The following is an 18,301-nucleotide window of genomic DNA, read 5'->3' on the forward strand; positions in this document are numbered from 1 at the left end:
GAGGTACAAGATTCGAGGAGGTCTTCCCATCAATCGCACTAGGGGGGCGGGCGTGAGAGATAGCTCGCCACACCTGGCGGACTCTAGGACAGGGAGGATCCAAGGGAGGTGGCGCCTGAGAAGCACGCTTGTGAGGCCTCCTACAACCCCAAGCCCGAGGGCAATCTTGAGCAAAGTGACCCTGTTGGTGACAAACTCGGCACTGATCGGGTTTACTTGCAATCTCCATACGTTGCTTCAAAGGACCACTAGGGCCCAGAAGCCAAACATAGTCCTCAAAGAGCTCACTGTCTCACGGGCAAGAACCATGACCCTGGGGACAGCATCTGCCGAGGCAGTGACCACCTGGGCAGAAGATATCGGCAAGGCGTGGAGGGGGGCCACTTGAAGAACCAGCCGAAAGGCGAACCCAATGGCCTCTAGCATAGGCCAATATACACGAGGAAGACCTGGGAATCTGAGAGTAATAGGGAAACGGTTCCGGTCTTCCTCAACAGAGTCAAAATAGCTGGAGTAGGGAAGAAAAAAACCCTTCCTCGGGCCCAATGGCAAAGGGCTGCCCTTCAAAACCTCTGAGGCTGCGTCCTCAGAATCAAAATCCACTTGGAAGTAACCTTTTCCAAGCAACCTGGCATCTCGAAAGTGTGGAGCACGGTCACAAGGCAGAGCCGCCAAGACCCAATCCCGAACCTGGAGACGAGAAGGGTGAGATCCAAAGATTCTGGCAATGAGGGTCGTTTTGGAGTCTTTCTCAATTTCAGCGAAGAGGACCGCGAGCTCGGCTTCTGAAAAAACAATGGTTTGCCCGGCTGAGGGAGAATGATTAGCCATGATGCTAATTGAAGAAAAAGGCTGACTTGAACCGGATGAGGAGCAATCTGAAGAACCAAGGGGAAGAGGTAGGTAAGAAGGCGGAGGAAAGGAAGGGAGGGTGGAAAAGGGAAAAAGAAAAAGGAAAGGGAAGCAAGGGGGAGGGGAAGATGGCTGGACACACAGGCGAAGTTGGGCGGGGGAAGGGCAGCACAACAAGGGCTGCGCAAAGGGATGAGGCGGAGGAAGGAGGGGAGGCAAATCAGCGCAAACAAGAGAACAACGGGAGGAAGAAGGGCGGGCAAAGGCGGGGGCAAACAGTGGTGGAGGAAGGATGGGAGGCGGAGGAAGGATGGCGGCGAAACAGGCACAGAGGCAGAGGGGCGCAGGCCCAGGTTCGGGGAGCTAAGCGGTCATGCCTTCTACATCGAGATTGTGTGATTCCCGAGAGGTCTTGTTCTAACACCACCTTGTGTGGCTAGTCATTGGCTTTTAAAATCTTAGATGAGCACCATCCATTTCATCACATGGGGCACGAAAGCTTGGGTTACAAAGGAGGGTGCAGCTCAATGTTATGGAAGGACAGCACCGGCCTCGCCCTCCAGCTCACCCACTTTGGATTTTGGCCATCCTAGCCTCAGTGGCCCCAGTCTCAATGGAACCCAGGGACTGGAGTTTGTCAAAGATCGGAGATCATCAGCAGCATCACCGCTTGGCATATCTGGCAAGTGAGGTGTAGAGAGGCCACTGATGGCACCTCCGACCATAGTCACAAGAAACGGCCGTTTCAGTCCCTAGAAAAGCGTTTCTCCATTTTAGGACCCCATCCGTTTCCATGGCCGTTTCTCGTTTCCCGAGTGCTATTGTCACAGGAAACGGTCGTTTCCACCCCTAAAAACTTGTTTCCCCGTTTCCATTCCCATTTCTCGTTTTTGGTGACTATGCCTCCAACCCACCAACAAAGGTGATCTGCTCCATTTCGCTAGACATCATCCACACTATGAGAGTATGTTGGGAGCGCCTCACAGGTGACTCAGAGCGCATGCAGCGGTGCCAGACCGCCTTCCTACACACTTGGAGTCCCGGCCCTTTCCCCACTAGAGAGGGTGACGGACCATTTTGATATTGCAGGCCAGTGTGGCTTTTTCCTCCCACTCCGCCAATGTAGCCTTCCTCCGAGAGCAGACAGCTGGAGAGGGAGCCCTGCCTCCTGTTTTTTTTTCTTTTCTTTTCACCACTTAGGAGGGATGTACACAGTACGCTCCTCCTCAGGCTGTTTTTTGTAGTACATTTTCTGTGGATGTTTATCTTTTATGACAAATGAGGGATCTTTTCTTGGGGGGAAAAAAGGTCTCATTTTCTGCTGAAAATATTCTCAGGTTCCCTCATGAAGCATTCAATCAAGTCTCAATGTCTGCTGAAAAAATTCAAGATTCCCTGATGAAGTTCATAGTTCCAAGATAAAAAGCTTATTTTGCTTCTTTTTGTGTGCCTTGATTTTTCACTCGATAAGCACAAACCAGCTAGATGGATCGGTTTATGTGAATGCAAACCTGTGTTTGTTGAAGAAGCTGAAAGGCAACAACACCAATGTTGATGGAGGAAATGTTCTCCCATGGAAGGTGAAGGAGATTGACAATAAGATGATCAAGAAGCTAGGGCAGGCCTTGGCACATAGAGAGCAAATAGATTGATCTTTCATCCACAGGCGCATTAATCAGAAACTTGCATATAATTTCCTTCGCAAGGAAGAGGCGCGTTTTAAATGCATATTACGCCTGTCGAGGCAGAGGCTATTCTTGTTTTCGCAGAGACAAAAGTTACATATGATGATTTTCCTCTACCTCCATATGTGGGTACTCCCTCTAGGGCCCAACAGAGGGATCTAGAGATATTCCATGCTAATAGTAGTAACTCATATGGTGATAATTCGAGAGAAAGTGAGCAATAGCTCCTAGCATGTAGACTCTGAAGTCCAGCTCCTTTCCATTGAACTCTTTTATTATATTCATCTGGCTACCAATAATGGGTTTGACAGCTCACTGTCTGTCTCTAGGACTATAGTCTAGATTCAAGCCCCCTACTGTTGGCTAGCCATGTGCACACCCACTCACTTACGTATGCCCCAAACGCTATTAATAACCCTGCTTTTATGGGATTAATAACTAGCTTTCCAATAGCCAATTGCTAGCCCAAATTACCCCTTGCATGACACACAGAATTAATCATACCCCATAGGTGATCCATGCCAAGGATGTACATAGAGACCAGATCCAAACCAAGGTCATTCTCAACTAAGGCTTTTATCCAATCACTGCCTGCATGATCACCAAACCTTGCTCAACAGCTATTGATGTATCACGTAGCTGTGAGGTTGCATGACTTACAAGATGCTAGGATGCAGGGGATGTCTTTTCTTTTTTTCAAAGCTGCAACTACGGCTGCTTTGCTTTGCCTCACCAAAGCTTTTAAGCCTTTCAAGGCTTCTTGTTGGCCAATATTAGCATGGAATATTTCAATCTTGCTTTAAATTGTAGATACTGGCCACTTTACTGTTGAAGATTGAATTTTCAAAAGACAAAAGGCTCCCCCAAGATTCAGGTACTCTGCATTGTCTACCCAAGATTCAGGTACTCTGCATTGTCTACTCTTTTCGCATGTGCTCTAGGGTCTTGAGACCACCTTCGGTCCACCCTGAAGCTTAAATTAAATCCTTTTACTATCATTTGATTAGACTTACTTTGTCATGCAAGCTGTATTTCATGCTTGTCTAAAAACTCAGCAAAGAATAGCATTGTAGGCAGGCAGATGAAAAAGAGAGGCAGATTTAAATTCAAGGTGGACATGACTGCAAGAGACCCGACATAGCAGATTCCATGTTCTGTTATGTTACGCTCACCTACATTCAAGTAGTAAACATTGCTGCAATTAAGAGCTGAATAAAAACTTATAAGAATTGTGGTTACATGCAATCCTGCTGTTTTCCACCTTATTTCATGAGTGTATAAATTAAATCTTCAAAACATACCATTTTTCATCACTTCATAGAGCATGTCACAATAATATCTGAAAGGAGATACCCTCTGGATGCGGCAAACATACTCTGCCAGATGATATGGAAATAGCTGTTGCAGAACAAAAAGAGCCAGCAGCATCTGATTATTAGTTAAAACCATTACATACAAAATTATATCCAATCACTCATCCCAATGTTATAACTCTCTGATAAGGATAGTCAAGTGCATCATAAAAAAGTTTGTCTAACTAGTGGAATGCTTGGGTATCATTACGCATGTAGATCAGCAAAAACTATGGATAAGAAAAGAAAAACAAGGGAAGCCAATTGAATTGGAAGGAATGCACACCGCTAAGTTCTTACGAAGATAGTTCATCAGATCTTCATAGTACTCACTCTCCTTGCAGGCACTTTTGGCCAGACAATCACTCCATTTGAATCTCTTCTTAGTGCAATAGTCCTTGACTCTGCAAGAAAACACCATACAAAATAACACAGAGTTATAGTCCTTACCTGAAGCTCATCATCAGGTACGGTACATCTATGTGGTAATTGTTGGTACTGTGCACATTAGTTCTCTTGAAACAGACGCAAGATACAAAATTTAAACGGACTCTTTGGAAACAATGGACTCTGCGCATCATGCCTTTGTATTGACAGGCAAATGACAACAACTAGCATTATTGAAGAGGATAAGATCCACTCCTCCTACATGGGGATCAAGTCTTAAAGCATTTGAAGATCCACATCACATACTTTTTCCCCCCCAATAAAGCGTCTGCACAATGCAAACTACAATCCTCAATAGAGGCAAAAATGTACAAATGGCCCTTCATGTGAGGTCTAAAAACCAAAGTACAAAAGAAGAGGGGGAAAGGGAGAGGAGGAAAAAGCTACTAGGGGCCTCTACTACCAAGCAAGTGTGTTGCACCCCCCCCCCCCGCCCCCCGGAAAAAAAATGTTCAGATTCGGGGCTCAGTGTGTGTGAACAGCCTCTTATAAGAGGATAGGATGTGTGCCGTATGTCATCAGTATAGTGTGTATGTGTGTATTCTATGGGTCACAAGATAAGGTTACTAGCCTACAATAGCATGTACTTGTAAAGGGTTTCATTAAACCATCATTGAGTTATGCAATACTTTCTCTCTTGAGCTTTGTCATATCTCTCTCTTTTCTTTTATCCATTTCATTTCATTTGTTATCAGCTTTTGTAACACAACTTTGTAACTTTTCGTCTCTCAGACTTTTATGGTCTTTTAAAGACGTTTAATAGAACTCAAGATGCACCCGCCAGAGCCATCCCGCTGAGACAATCACACAGGACCAAGCAGCTGTACTACATCGTGCCAAGTGCCCCCCACCCCCGCGGCAGACATCTGGTCTACAGATCCAGATCCAGATCCACAACATCCTACAGCGGCACCAAACTACTACCACTTGTGGAATCAGACCATGTGAGCAGAGCGTATCCAGCTTTTCTGATGAAGAGGCAAAAGACTCTGCTATGCGAGTCAAACAGACTGACGCATGCTCCACCACCTGTTCCAAATCCCACCAAAAAAATTATAGGATACGTCATGTTATAAAGCATTGTTGATACCACCTGTAAATCCATTAGCTCACCTTCGAGTCCTGGTACTGAAGAAGGTTTGTCAATATGGGGACAGCCTCCATTACAAAATCAGATGCATCTGAGGGCAATTGCCAGCAGATGTTTGCCGCAGTGGAGACGGCAACCACATTCATGAGATCTCGAGCTTCATTGACAGATTAGGCGGGACTGGTCCCACACTGACAAGCATATTGATCCCCCTACTACTTTATGCAAACGAATCCTTTCAGATTCAGCAGAGGGGCTTCAGAGACATTTGGACGCCTTACAAGACTTTTGCACTCAGCGGGACCTCATTGTTAACCTTGCTAAAACCAACGTAATGGTCTTCAATACCTCCCGCCCGTTCACATCCAGATTGAGCTTCACATACAGAGGGGATCCTATGGAGATTGTCTCATCCTATGTCTACCTTGGTGTCACTTTCAGTGACCCACACTTCACCATGCTTCCCGCAGCACATACCAGAGTGACACGGGGATATGCAGCCTTCAGCTTACTTGAGCGGTAGTGCTTCCACACATTTCGAGGAGCCCAAGACACGGGTTGGCTTTTTGACACCATCAACACACCAGCCTTGATGTATAGAGCAGCCTTCTAGGGGCCACATTTATCTGATGAGGATTGGCAGCGAGTTGAGAGACCCTAGGTCATGATGCTCTCCCGTATGATCCGCTTATCACCTCGTGTCTAGTCATGGAGCATTTATGATGCAGTCGGCCAGCTCTGTAGCCAGCCGACCAGCATCAAACCCATATAAATAGCATCACTTGCTCATCCATTCATTCATTCATCACCAATCAACCACAAGCCTTCCAAGTGCTTCATCCTTCAGCACAAGGAGCATTGACGCTTGGACCATTCAGCACATCATCAACAAAACGCAGCATCAATCAGCATTCAGCCCCTTCAGGTTTCAGCGTTTTCAGCATCTACACAGTTTTCAACATCTATACACTCATCGTTTTGCTACAGCCCTTACGGTGAAGGTAAAACGCATTCATACACTCATTTTCAGCATTCATTCACAGCCTAGAACCAGTCCCAAACAGCCCATACCTCAGCCTTAGATTTGCAGCCTTCCTATATCCATTGGGAAAAGTGCATAGGCTTGAGATCGGTCATTATTGGTGCTTCTAAAGCCGTGTGCAGTTCAGCCTGACTCGTGGTCCTCCGAGATCTTGGGTTTGGCTTATCGTCAGTCCAAAGTCACTCTCTTCAAAGTAATAAAAGCAAATACTATTCTGCTAACGGGATAGGAGGCCCTTCAGTGGGTGATTCGGGACCCAATCTGGTGTACAATTTCTCTCTCTCTCTAAATCTCTTAAAGTTTGAAGTCATAAAAGTGGATTGCTAAACTCACGAAACTTGGGATACAAAAGGCGGTGTGAGACTTGTGTGGCAAGATCCTTAATTACGAATACTTCCGCTGCATGTTACATTTTACTTCAGCGAGCAGTGATTGGTGCAGCAGCTTCTACGGGACCAACGGCAGTAGCTCCTTCTTTTGCACCCGAGGTTTTTGCGGATAAGAAAAAGGAGAGGACCCGGGAGGTGATTGACTCTTGGCTCAACCACTCAAACATACAAAGCTCAATATAATAAGCTTTAAGGTAAAGCTTAGTAAAATAAGCTTATAAAAGCTTACATAAGCCTTCAAAAGTTCTTAAAGACTTTAAAGAAGAAAGGTAGCTTAAGTATCAAAAAAATATAAATAATAAATTAAAATTTTCAGATTGCAAGAATTTTACAAAAAAAATTTGAAAAAGATATCTTTTCTTTTTCTGAAAAATTGGAAGCCTTTTGCAATAAAATTTTCAGACATCCAAGAGCATCAAAGAAATATCGGCAAATTCTTGGAGGACGATGACTAGACCAACCATTGGTCGGCGAATTCAACGATTCAAGAGCTAAGTCTTCCGTCTTCATTTATTTATTTGCATTATTAAATCGCACTTCTTTATCTATTTAATTGCAATGGCTACTCTACTTGCACTACCCACTATGCAAGAGCAAATCTTAGCACTACAAGAGTAAATTGCTAGTGAGCTGACCTCCGATGCAAACTAGAGCGTCAAGTGAAGTGTTCCAAGCACAAGCATGACTCTTCCAACTCTGACGCGGAGGAAAGTGATCATGTTAGGCGCACTATCAAAGCTACCTTGTGTGCTCAAAGTTCCCGGGAATATTCACGAATTAGCCGAAAGGCGTTCACTTTCCAGAATTATGATGGTAAAAAGGATGCACGAGTTCTTATCGCATGGCTTAGCCGATTAGATGACTATTTTTCAGGTGAAAATTTCTCAAAAAAGAGAAAGCTCTGACGTGGTGGAGAGAACTCAAGAATAAACCGAGTAATTGGACCAAGTTCAAGATAGTGTTTTGAGATGAGTTCCTCTAGGCAGAGGATGAATTTGATATTGCGGCCAAGTTTACGAACTTGGACATGAAGAACCTGTCTTTTCGACACATACTTAGTGTCACACTCTGCACTGTAGTGCATGGTGACAAGATGGCTCATCATCAATGCTCCATTGTACAGCAATAGAACCATTTAGGATTTGATAATTGTCATGCGCCGTGGCCCCATTGTAATCCTCAGTCCAGGATATGTCAAGCACGAGCTACGTAGGTCATTCCTCAGTCTTGGAGAGTCAGTCAGTCAGTCAGTCAAGTCCCTTAAACCCACTTGGAGAGAATCATTCATGCATGTAGAGTCAGTAGGAACCTTAGGGTTTGCATTAGAAAGCACTCTGCATTTGCATAGCATTCACCCCATATGCATATACATCATGGCAGAAGCATCAGAATATTATTAGGCATTTTATCATATTTATTAGCATTTTATCTAGCATGTTATACATACTATTTCAGCATATATCACCTTTAGCAAGTCGTGTAGCATTTAATGCTACAGTTGGCCAGCTTTGCAGCCAGCCGACCAGCCCTTGCTCATATAAATAGCCATTGCTTGCATCTCATTGAAGCATCTCAACATTCAGCAATTGGCTCATCATCGATTCAGCCTACAGCAAGTAGATCATATTATCATCTCATCAGCGTTTCAGTCCACAGCATCTGGAGCTTCATCCCTTGAGCATATAGAGCATACTTCAGCAAAACGCATCAGCCAGCATTCAGCCAAGGAAAGAAGCGCTTCATTACTTGCGTTTTCAACTTTCATGCAGAATTCAGCATTCATACACCTCATCGTTTTGCTACAGCCACTTTGGTGAAGGTAAAACGCATCATATTCATTCATTCATAGTGCATAACACAGCCTAGAACAGTCCCAAACAGCCCCTTCTCTCAGCCTCAGATTTGCAGCCTTCCTACATTCCATTGGAAGAGTGCATACGCATTGAGATCGGTCATCATTGGTGCTTCTACAGCGGTGTACAATTCAGCCCGACTCTTGGTCTTTCAAAGGTCTTGCGTTTGGCTTATCTACAGGCCCAAGTCAGTCCATTCATTCTCTTCAAAAATAATAAAGCAAATACTCCTAGCAATAGGAGGGGGCCCTTCAGTGGGTAATTCAAGTCCCAATAAGGTGTACAGATCTATCTCTCTTTCTCTCTCATCTCTTAAAGTTTGAAGTGATAAAGTGGATAGTTAAAGACTCGTGGAACTCAAGATAAAGAAGGCAGTGTGAGACTTTGTGTGCCAGGATCCTTCATTATGCATAATTCAGCTGCATGTTACACTTAGAGAGATTCAAAGAGTTGCAGTCTCAAGCGACAGCACATGGATGCCACAACATTCTATGGATTTTGTATCCGTGGGTTGGCACAAGAACACAAGCTCCAAGTGAAGAATAATCATAGCACGACACTCGAGGATGCCATCCAGTATGCTAGGATTTATGAGGAGACGATTCAGATGGTTAGGGGTCTCCTTAAGAAGAAAGCAGTGACAGTGTGGAGAGAACTCAGGAATAAACCAAGTAATTGGGCTAAGTTCGAGACAGTGTTTCAAGATGCACTCCTCCAGGCGGAGGATGAGTTTGATATCGTGGCCAAGTTTAAGAACTTGGACATGAAGAACCTATCTTTCAACACATACTTACAGAGATTCAAAGAGTTGCAATCTCGAGCGGCACACATGGATGCCACAACATTGTGTGGATTTTGTATCCATGGGTTTGCACGAGAACACAAGCTCTAGGCAAAGAATAATCATAGCAGGACACTAGAGGATGCCATCCGGTATGCTAGGATTTATGAGGTACCAGGATTTACCAGATCTTGAAAAGGATGTGTATGATGTTGCAGCTAGCAGATAGCTGTCTCGATGATTTCAGGTTTCCAATTCCATTAAGAATTGGAGGATTGAAGGATGGTTTATGTTCTTCATGGACCAGAGAAGGTTCTGTTTTTTCTATCTTCTTCCCATGGTCATATGCTCGAGGAACAGCAGCTTCAATTGAGCTAGCTCCTAGATACATGGCTATGTGGATTTAATAGACAGCTATAAACCCGATTTCATAGACAAAAGATGCAGGTAGCTGGATTCTCCTTCATTTATTTCCAAGAGTGGAAATGTCCTAAGTGGGGAGAATGTTACGTACCTAGCACTAACCCTCGGGGTTAGGGACTAATCCAACGGGGTTAGGGAAGCCCTATGATTAGGAAAAGGAAGCTAATTTAGGTGGCTAAGGTTCAGATTTAATAAATCCAAGGTTATTGGCTATTTATGATTGGACTCTTATTTATCGTGGCAATAAGCACTATATAAGTGAGTCTTATTATTGATTCATTGTGATATGGACATGGACCAAGAGGCTTACTCCTTCCATGGACATGGCGGATCACGGATAGTCTTGCTGAGGGTCCCTATGGGCAAGCACTAGTGGTATGGGATGCTAGGGTTGACTGGCATGGACTCGTGGGAGTGGAACCATAGCCCGTGGCTTGGGGGAGGTTTGTGGACACGAACCCAAAGTTGGGTGGTGAGCTTGCCTGCACCCCTTTTATTTGGTTTCTCTTATCTTGTTTATGAGGTGATCCATGGGAGGAGTCCCTTACAATTAGCTTTACAGTCCAGTTCCTTGCTTGGTAAACATGATACGAAGGGGTTTATCATAGACTTTCATTTATTGTCATTGACATGTCATTTTGTAAAACAGTTTCAACACTTTTTGAAATAGAGAGGCATGAAGCTGTTTCGGCTGTTTTTTTCAGTAGCTCATGTTTCATACTTTCACTTCTACTTAAAACAGTAACATAAGCACAAAAGGGAAGTTCTCATCACAACAAGCAAATCTGTATGCTGCTTAACAGATTTATTTCTGCTGTTAAAATGATAGGTGGAATTCACGCATATAGAACATTTATAAAAGGTGGCACAACATTAAAAGCTTAAAATAAAGCTAGATGGGAAAAGGAAAGCATTAGTAAATTGTGGTAACCCTTACTTCCTGTGCCAATCTTCTTTGGAACTTATAAAGACCCTGAGCCGCTTTGGGAGGTTTTCCCATGTGGTTTCCTCTTGTATTGCTTTGACAATCATCTGCTCCTCCACACTCGTTGTAAGGCGCTGCATTATGACTTTCCGTACTTAAACCTAAACCTGTTATCCACAACACCCCGTTAACACAAAAACTCAAAAGTTACAATAACAAAATCAACCACGAATAATGTAGACAATGCTCTTACCAGTTTTGTTATTATCACATTGCTCAACTGCCACTTCAATATTGCTTTTTCAGTCAAATTTGGCGTGACATATTGTTGTATGTCAACTATTTATGGGATTTTCTTGAGGTGATGACCTGATTAAAAGATCTAAAGGTGGCCTTAATGATTGGGTAGAATCCCAATCAGAAGAAGAATGTACACCCAAAGAGAGTAAGACCAATATCATGGACGGGCCACATGGCATATATCGGGTGATGGGGGACTTGTATAAGCCTTGGCTTAAGACACCTCTTGAAAACCCTAAAAAGAGGTAGGTTACATATATATATATATATATATATATATATACCTAGATGAATCCAGGAACATGCCCAAATTCACCTTTTAGGAACGTGCATGTTATATACTCATGGTAGTCAACCCACAAGACTATATAACTATCAACTCCATTATGCATAGTATGGACTAAATACTACGACATCCCCACTAATGTCATCAATGCCCAATAGTGGGTGCAGAACTCTGTATCAAGATATGCTCTCACACACGCACTCCACACACACACACACATAAGAGCATATATTTACACAGCCCTTCGTACTGAGTTTCTATCAAACCTCCGGAGATGCAGGACCAGTCATGGCAAGGAGGTGATCAAGACAAAACATGATCTGCATACTTGTGAATTGTACGAAGACAGGGAGAGTGTGAATTGTGAATTGTACTAAGGCAGGGAGAGTATGTCCATCCAATAGCATTCTTGAATCTCTGCAGACTGCATTGTTGTGCATCAACATTAATGGAATGAGCAAAACAACATGTCATGTGCATCACTTACATGAGTGCAACGTGCACATGGTTAGCAGGCTTTTGGGCAAGTTCACAGGCTGGATAGACACTATTCAGCAGGCCCAAGTGCTGTCCGGACATCCCAAAGACCAGGCACCCAAGTCTGGAAACAACTGGCTGCCATAGTTGGCATAGTTCACACAGTTGGCAGCCGAACGACCAACACTATTCAGCTGACTAGCCCATACCCTTCCTGCTTCGCACAGCATTTTGAGCATCTATGGCAGAGAGGCAAGCCTAAGCTACCTAGAGCTTTTCCCTCTACCCAATGAAAGAAGCTTGGAGCTTGGAAATCACCCTCCCCAACACAAGTTTTGGCAAATCCAAATTCTGCCTTCAGTGGAGAGACCTGTGCATCCAAAGCTTGCCAGTGAGTCTGCAGAAGGTTAGATGAGGGCATTCATTATCAAATCTACTAAGTCAAAGTCAAGAGCAGCATTGGAAGTGCCGAGATCAACAAATTGAAGCCATAGCACACCAGGTTCCAAACCTATAGAGCTTCCAGCAGAGTAAACATCGGAAACACAGCCTAAAGACATGCAACAGTGCCTAAATGCTATGTCCCATGTTGTGTGGACATAATGTGGCTAGTGTTAGAGGCCGACCGGGCAGTGTGAACTGGTCAAGTGACTATATAGTTGGGATTATGGCACATTTGTGAGTAGTTCCAGTTGTGAAGCTTTACCTTGGGACTGGGGCACCCCAAGGGTCCCAGCCCACTGGTAGGCAGTGCCAGTGACAGTCAAGATGGCTGGGGATGCGTGGTATGGAACGCACATGCTTTGTGGGCACATGCTTGCTAGGGTTGTGCCGGTGTCTAGCTCAGTGGATGGCTTACCACTATGTGGGGTTTGGAGCCAACAGTTGGATGGCGAGTGCTAGCCAAACCCATATACTTTCCCTTTATTGTTTTGTAATTATAATGATATGCAGTGTTGTTGAGTAGTGGATGAGCGTCATGGATAATTAACAATGAGTGTCGGTCATGGGCAAGCACACAAATAAAATCTTGTTTTAAGTGTGTTTCATTTGGTATGAGACCCAGCTAACGCTTGAAAGAAATGTTTTATTTTCTTCGTGTTTGTGTGTTTCATTTGAAGAGCTTTGGTTGAATTTCTGTGAGCGCGCTGTGTGCTTTCAATAGAAACATTTGTTTAGCAACCAAATTAAAGGAGAAAGATGTGTTTTATTTGGTTTAATAAAGAATTGGGAGAGAAATAACTATTTATTCATATTCAAACTCATTTGATGTTTGTTTAGCCAGCGGAAATTTGGGTGCACGCTGAGTTTGGCGTTAATCAAACATCCGTCGTCCATATGCGTTGACGCATGAAGCTTGGCTATAAACACTCATATCAAAAGGCTCTCCAACATCATACATGCTTGAAGGGAGCTAAAGAAGCTCAGCTGAAACAGTTAGGGTTTCATGTGGGAGACACACACAGAGAAGAAGTGAGAGAGAGAGAGACATGTGGGGATAAGTCAACTCACAAAGTATGAGTGTGTGACTCCCCTATCACACATGTATATTTGCTCTGGTACACATAGTGCACTTAGTACATTAAAAGTACTAAGTGTACTATGTACTATAAAACTTATGGGCTTGTACACACTACAAGGGTGAGCATAATGCCTTTACCCCAACAACCTCCCACTTAAAGGCAATGTGCCCTTAAGTGAAGGAAAAGAAAAAATCAGCATGTACATGATAATATACAAGGCCATATCAAGGCTGAAACTGGCCTCATCCAATGCCCATCAAGTGTCTGCAATGAGCATACCGCTCTGGAGGCAAACTCTTTGTCAACAGATCAGTCGGGTTGTTATCCGTATGAATCTTGACAAGCTGAATCAGCTTGTTCTCTATCACCTCTCTGATGAAGTGATACTTCACATCCACATGCTTCGTCTTCATGAAAGACAGGGTTCTTTGCCAACTGGATGGCACTCTGACTGTCACAATGCAACAATGGAATATCCCCTGTATAACCCAAATCAACCACTAACCGAGATAGCCATAACGCCTCCTTGCAAGCCTCTGTGGCTGCAATATACTCGGCCTCTGTAGTAGATAAGGCAATGCACTTCTGCATCCTGGATATCCATGACACAGCACCTCTTGTAATGTAAACACATAACCGGTAGTACACTTCCGGTTATCTGGATGACCGGCGTAATCCAAATCCGTGTAACCATGCACTAATGCATCCTGTTTGCCAAAGCAGATGCACATATCCTGTGTGCCCTTCAGGTATCTCATGACACCTTTCACTGCTTCCCAATGCTTCTTGCCAGGTTTGGCCATGTATCTAGTAACCACTCCCACTGCAAATGCAATGTCCGGCCTGGTAGCAACCATGGCATGGCATACAGGAGACTGCCACAACCTGAAGCATACGGAATCTTGGCCATATCAGCCCTGTCACTATCCGACTATGGGCTGTCCATAGCACTGAGTTTCACATATGGAGGCAAAGGAGTACTAGTCTTCTTCCCCCCCTCCATATTGAACCTCTGCAAAACTTTGCCAATGTATTCCTTCTGAGACAAATACAACACATGTTGATTTCTGTCCCGAAGTATCCGCACACCCAAAATGTGATTTGCATCACCCAAATCCTTCATATCAAAGGTCTGATGCAGCCTCTTCTTCAAGGCATCCATCTCTTTACGAGATTTCCCGGCAATCAACATATCATCAACATACAAGATGAGGATCAATAGACTGCCATCCAAAGCTTTCTTGGTGTATAAGCAGTGATCTATGTCACTCCTCCTGAAATTATGGGATTTCATGAATGTATCAAATTTATGATACCATTCCCTTGGTGCCTGTTTGAGCCCATAAAGACTCTTTTTCAGCTTGCATACAAGCTTCTCCTTTCCATTCACTGCATAACCCTCTGGCTGTTGCATATATATCTCCTCATGGAGATCACCTTGATGAAAAGCAGTCTTCACATCCATCTGAATCAAATCCAGATCATCATGAGCAACCAAAGCTAATACAGCTCTAAGTGTGGTCATTTTGACCACTGGAGAGAAGATCTCATCAAAGTCCACACCATATTCCTGCTTGAAGCCCTTAGCCACTAACCTGGCTTTGTATCTTGGCTTTGCATCAAGTGCAACTTTATTGGGTGTTGGACTCACACACTCACACACACAAACTTGCACATTAGGGTTACGTGCAGGGTAGAGAAGCTCACACACAGAAATGAGAGAGAGAGAGAGAGAGCCAAAAGTGTGGTATCCACAAAATGCAAGTCAACCCTTGCATGTGTGCCACATCCATATAATATAGAAGTACAAAATATTATATGTTAGAGTGTCCTTTCACACTTGATGTCCAAGGGGAAAAACCACATGGAAAAAAGTGCCCTTGGTTAAGCCCTGTTCACACATAGCACTACCATAAGTGAGCATATGCATACAAATCCCCCCTGTAGTGGAAGTGTGAACCTGTATAAGGTAGCAGATCACTCTCTGTATGAGAGTAAGCCCAAAGCTTTGCGGAAAGCTTCAAACTTTTCTTGAGGTAAAGCCTTTGTGAATAGATCTGCAATTTTATCCTGTGTAGGGCAATAAGATAAACTGATCTCCCCTGCATGTAGCCTCTCTCTGACATAGTGATAATGAATCTCTATGTGCTTGGTACGTGCATGAAATACTGGATTTCGTGCCACGGCCATAGCACTCTGGCTATCAGTGAGAATGGTGGTGGGTGTCTGCTGACACTCACGAAGATCAGCCAATAGTCTCCTCAACCATACACAATCTACTGTAGCTGTAAAGACTGCCCTGTACTCAGCCTCACAAGTAGATGTAGCAACAGTGGGTTGCTTTTTACTCAACCAAGATATGCATGAACTGCCAAGAAAAAAACAATTCCCACTGGTGGATTGCCTGGTATCAATCACCAGCCCAATCTGAATCACTGTATGCATAAAGCTACAAGCTGCCCCCCCTGGGATAGAACAAACCAAGATCCAGGCCCCAGGGTACCCTTAAGATATCGAAAAATGCGTTTGACTGCTTGCCAATGCTTTGTGCCTGGGCTGTGCATGAATTTGCTCAACAAAGACACCCCAAAAGATATGTCTGGCCTCATGTTACACAAGTAAATGAGGCATCCCACTGCCTGGCTGTAAATGCCGGCCTCAAAAGGCTCTCCAATATCATGCATAGTAAGCCGTACACCTGGTTCTACCGGAGTAGAAATGGGCTTACATTCATCCATGTGAAACCTTTTTAGCAAACTTTTTATGTACTTAGTTTGCTGCATAACAATGCCATCATCTGTATGCATAAACTGTATGCCGAGATAGTAGTGTAAAGGCCCCAAATCTGACATATCAAATTCAGCTTTCAAATCAGCTTTGAAATCTGAAATTTGTGCTTTGCTTGTACCTGTAATGAGCATGTCATCTACATACAAGAGGACTATGAGAATATCGGCATCGGTTTTCTTCACATACAATGTGCTTTCAGCTGGAGTATTCTCATAACCTTGGCTGGTTAGATGAGCATGTATCTTATCATACCAAGCTCTTGGAGCTTGCTTTAACCCATACAATGCTTTGTGCAACCTGCATACTTTATGTTCCTCACCAGGAACTACAAAACCAATGGGCTGATTTACATATACTTCCTCCTGTAAATCCCCATTTAAGAATGCAGTTTTGATGTCCAATTGATGCACTTTCCATCCTTTATGGACAACCAATGCAATCACTGATCTTATTGTGGTCATTCTCGAAGTAGGAGCAAAAGTCTCTTCATAATCTATTCCCTTTTTCTGGGAGTAGCCTTTAGCCACAAGTCTTGCTTTGTACCTGTCAATAGTACCATCAGACTTTCTTTTGACTTTGTACACCCACTTTGTTCCAATTACATGCTTGCCTTTAGGCAATTCCACAAGATCCCATGTATTGTTCTTCGTTATAGAAGAAATCTCAGCTTGCATAGCTTGCAACCAATGCTCATTCTCATGTGCTTCTTCATAAGAAGAAGGATCTTCTGAATCAAAGAGACCACCCATTGCGAATGTAGACTCCCCACGATGTACATTCAAAGCATGGCTGGAACTAGCCCTTGTTCTACCTGTGAGTGGAGCTGCAAGTTTGCTTTCTTGCAAAGTTTTCAGCAACCATCTTGGCATTGATTTGGCTGTGTCTATGGCTGTTGGCACTTCCCTGACAAGATCTTCCACTTCTTCCATAGAAGGGGGCTGAATGGCTAGCTGGTCCACATGTTCTACATGTGGATTTTCTTGTGTAGGGACTGGCTGATCTGAATCCCCCCTAATTGCAATGGGTAAAAGTCCATCAAACATGTCCTGAATGCCTGTATCATTGCTTTTATACAAGCTGTATATGGGCTGTTCTGAATTTTCAGCAAATACCACATCTCTACTCACAAAAATCCTTCGTGTAGTTGGATTATAAAGACGGTATCCTTTGCTTTCATTGCTGTAGCCCACAAAAATGCATTTAATTGCTTTGTCATCTAGCTTTGTTCGGATTTGTTCTGGCACATGTGCATATGCCAAACACCCAAATGTACGCATATAATCCACTGTTGGCTTTCGGCTATACCAAGCCTCAAATGGTGTTATGGTTTTCAAAGCTTTTGTTGGACACCTGTTCAACACATGAGCTGCACACATTATAGCTTCCATCCAAAATTTGTGTGGCAACTTTTGTGCTTTCACCATGCATCTTGCCATCTCCATGAGAGATCTATTTTTCCTTTCAGCTACACCATTCTGCTGCGGTGTATAAGGCACAGTACATTGGTGTTTGATGCCCTTTTGAAGCATATAATCCTCGAGTGCATTTGACATGTATTCTCCACCTCTATCTGAGCGGAGTGTTTGGACTTTACATCCACACATATTTTCAGCCATTGCTACAAAGTGTCGAAAGCATGTAAACACATCTGTTTTCGCTTTCAAAGGGTAAGCCCAAGCAAACCTGGAGTAGTCATCAATGAATGTGACGAAGTAAAGATGCCCCCCTATGGATGGTGTCCACATTGGACCACATACATCACTATGTATGAGCTGTAATTTACTTTCAGCTCTAACAGCTCCATCTTTGGGGAATGGTTTCCGTTGCATCTTTCCCAAAATACACCCCTCACATACATGTCTTGGTGGAGACTCAAGAGGCGGCATATTATCAACCATATGATGCTTCTGCAAAAGCATCAAACTCTGAAAATTTACATGCCCAAAACGAGCACGCCATAGCTCTGCATCATGCATAGCAGGAGTGTGGGCAGCCACTGTATTTGCATCATAAGTGCGCTTGTCATAGCTGTCCAGCTTATACAAGCCTTTGTATCATGTTCCAGAAGTGACTATTTCATAACCCT

At 43.7% G+C, this 18,301-nt stretch overlaps 1 protein-coding gene across 4 annotated transcripts in view; it reads right to left on the minus strand.

The window, feature by feature from the left end:
• Positions 1–18,301, minus strand: part of LOC147632248 (FAM91 carboxy-terminus protein) — a 123,978-nt gene that overhangs the window by 60,084 nt on the left and 45,593 nt on the right. Inside the window, exons 2-4 of one of the 4 annotated variants that reach the window (XM_086807055.1) lie at positions 10,852–11,006; positions 4,176–4,293; positions 3,839–3,935 (exon numbers count right to left, since the gene is read on the minus strand). In XM_086807055.1, the coding sequence (XP_086663181.1) occupies positions 3,839–3,935; positions 4,176–4,293; positions 10,852–10,979 (343 nt within the window). In that variant the 5' untranslated portion in view covers positions 10,980–11,006. Of the gene's footprint in view, positions 1–3,838; positions 3,936–4,175; positions 4,294–10,851; positions 11,007–18,301 lie in introns of those variants that run through there. The other 3 variants (XM_086807056.1, XM_086807057.1, XM_086807059.1) reach the window with 3 other exon arrangements.

This window comes from Cibotium barometz, chromosome 13 (assembly GCF_041138505.1).
Source record: "Cibotium barometz isolate CiBa-2024 chromosome 13, ASM4113850v1, whole genome shotgun sequence".
Lineage (NCBI taxonomy): Eukaryota > Viridiplantae > Streptophyta > Polypodiopsida > Cyatheales > Cibotiaceae > Cibotium > Cibotium barometz.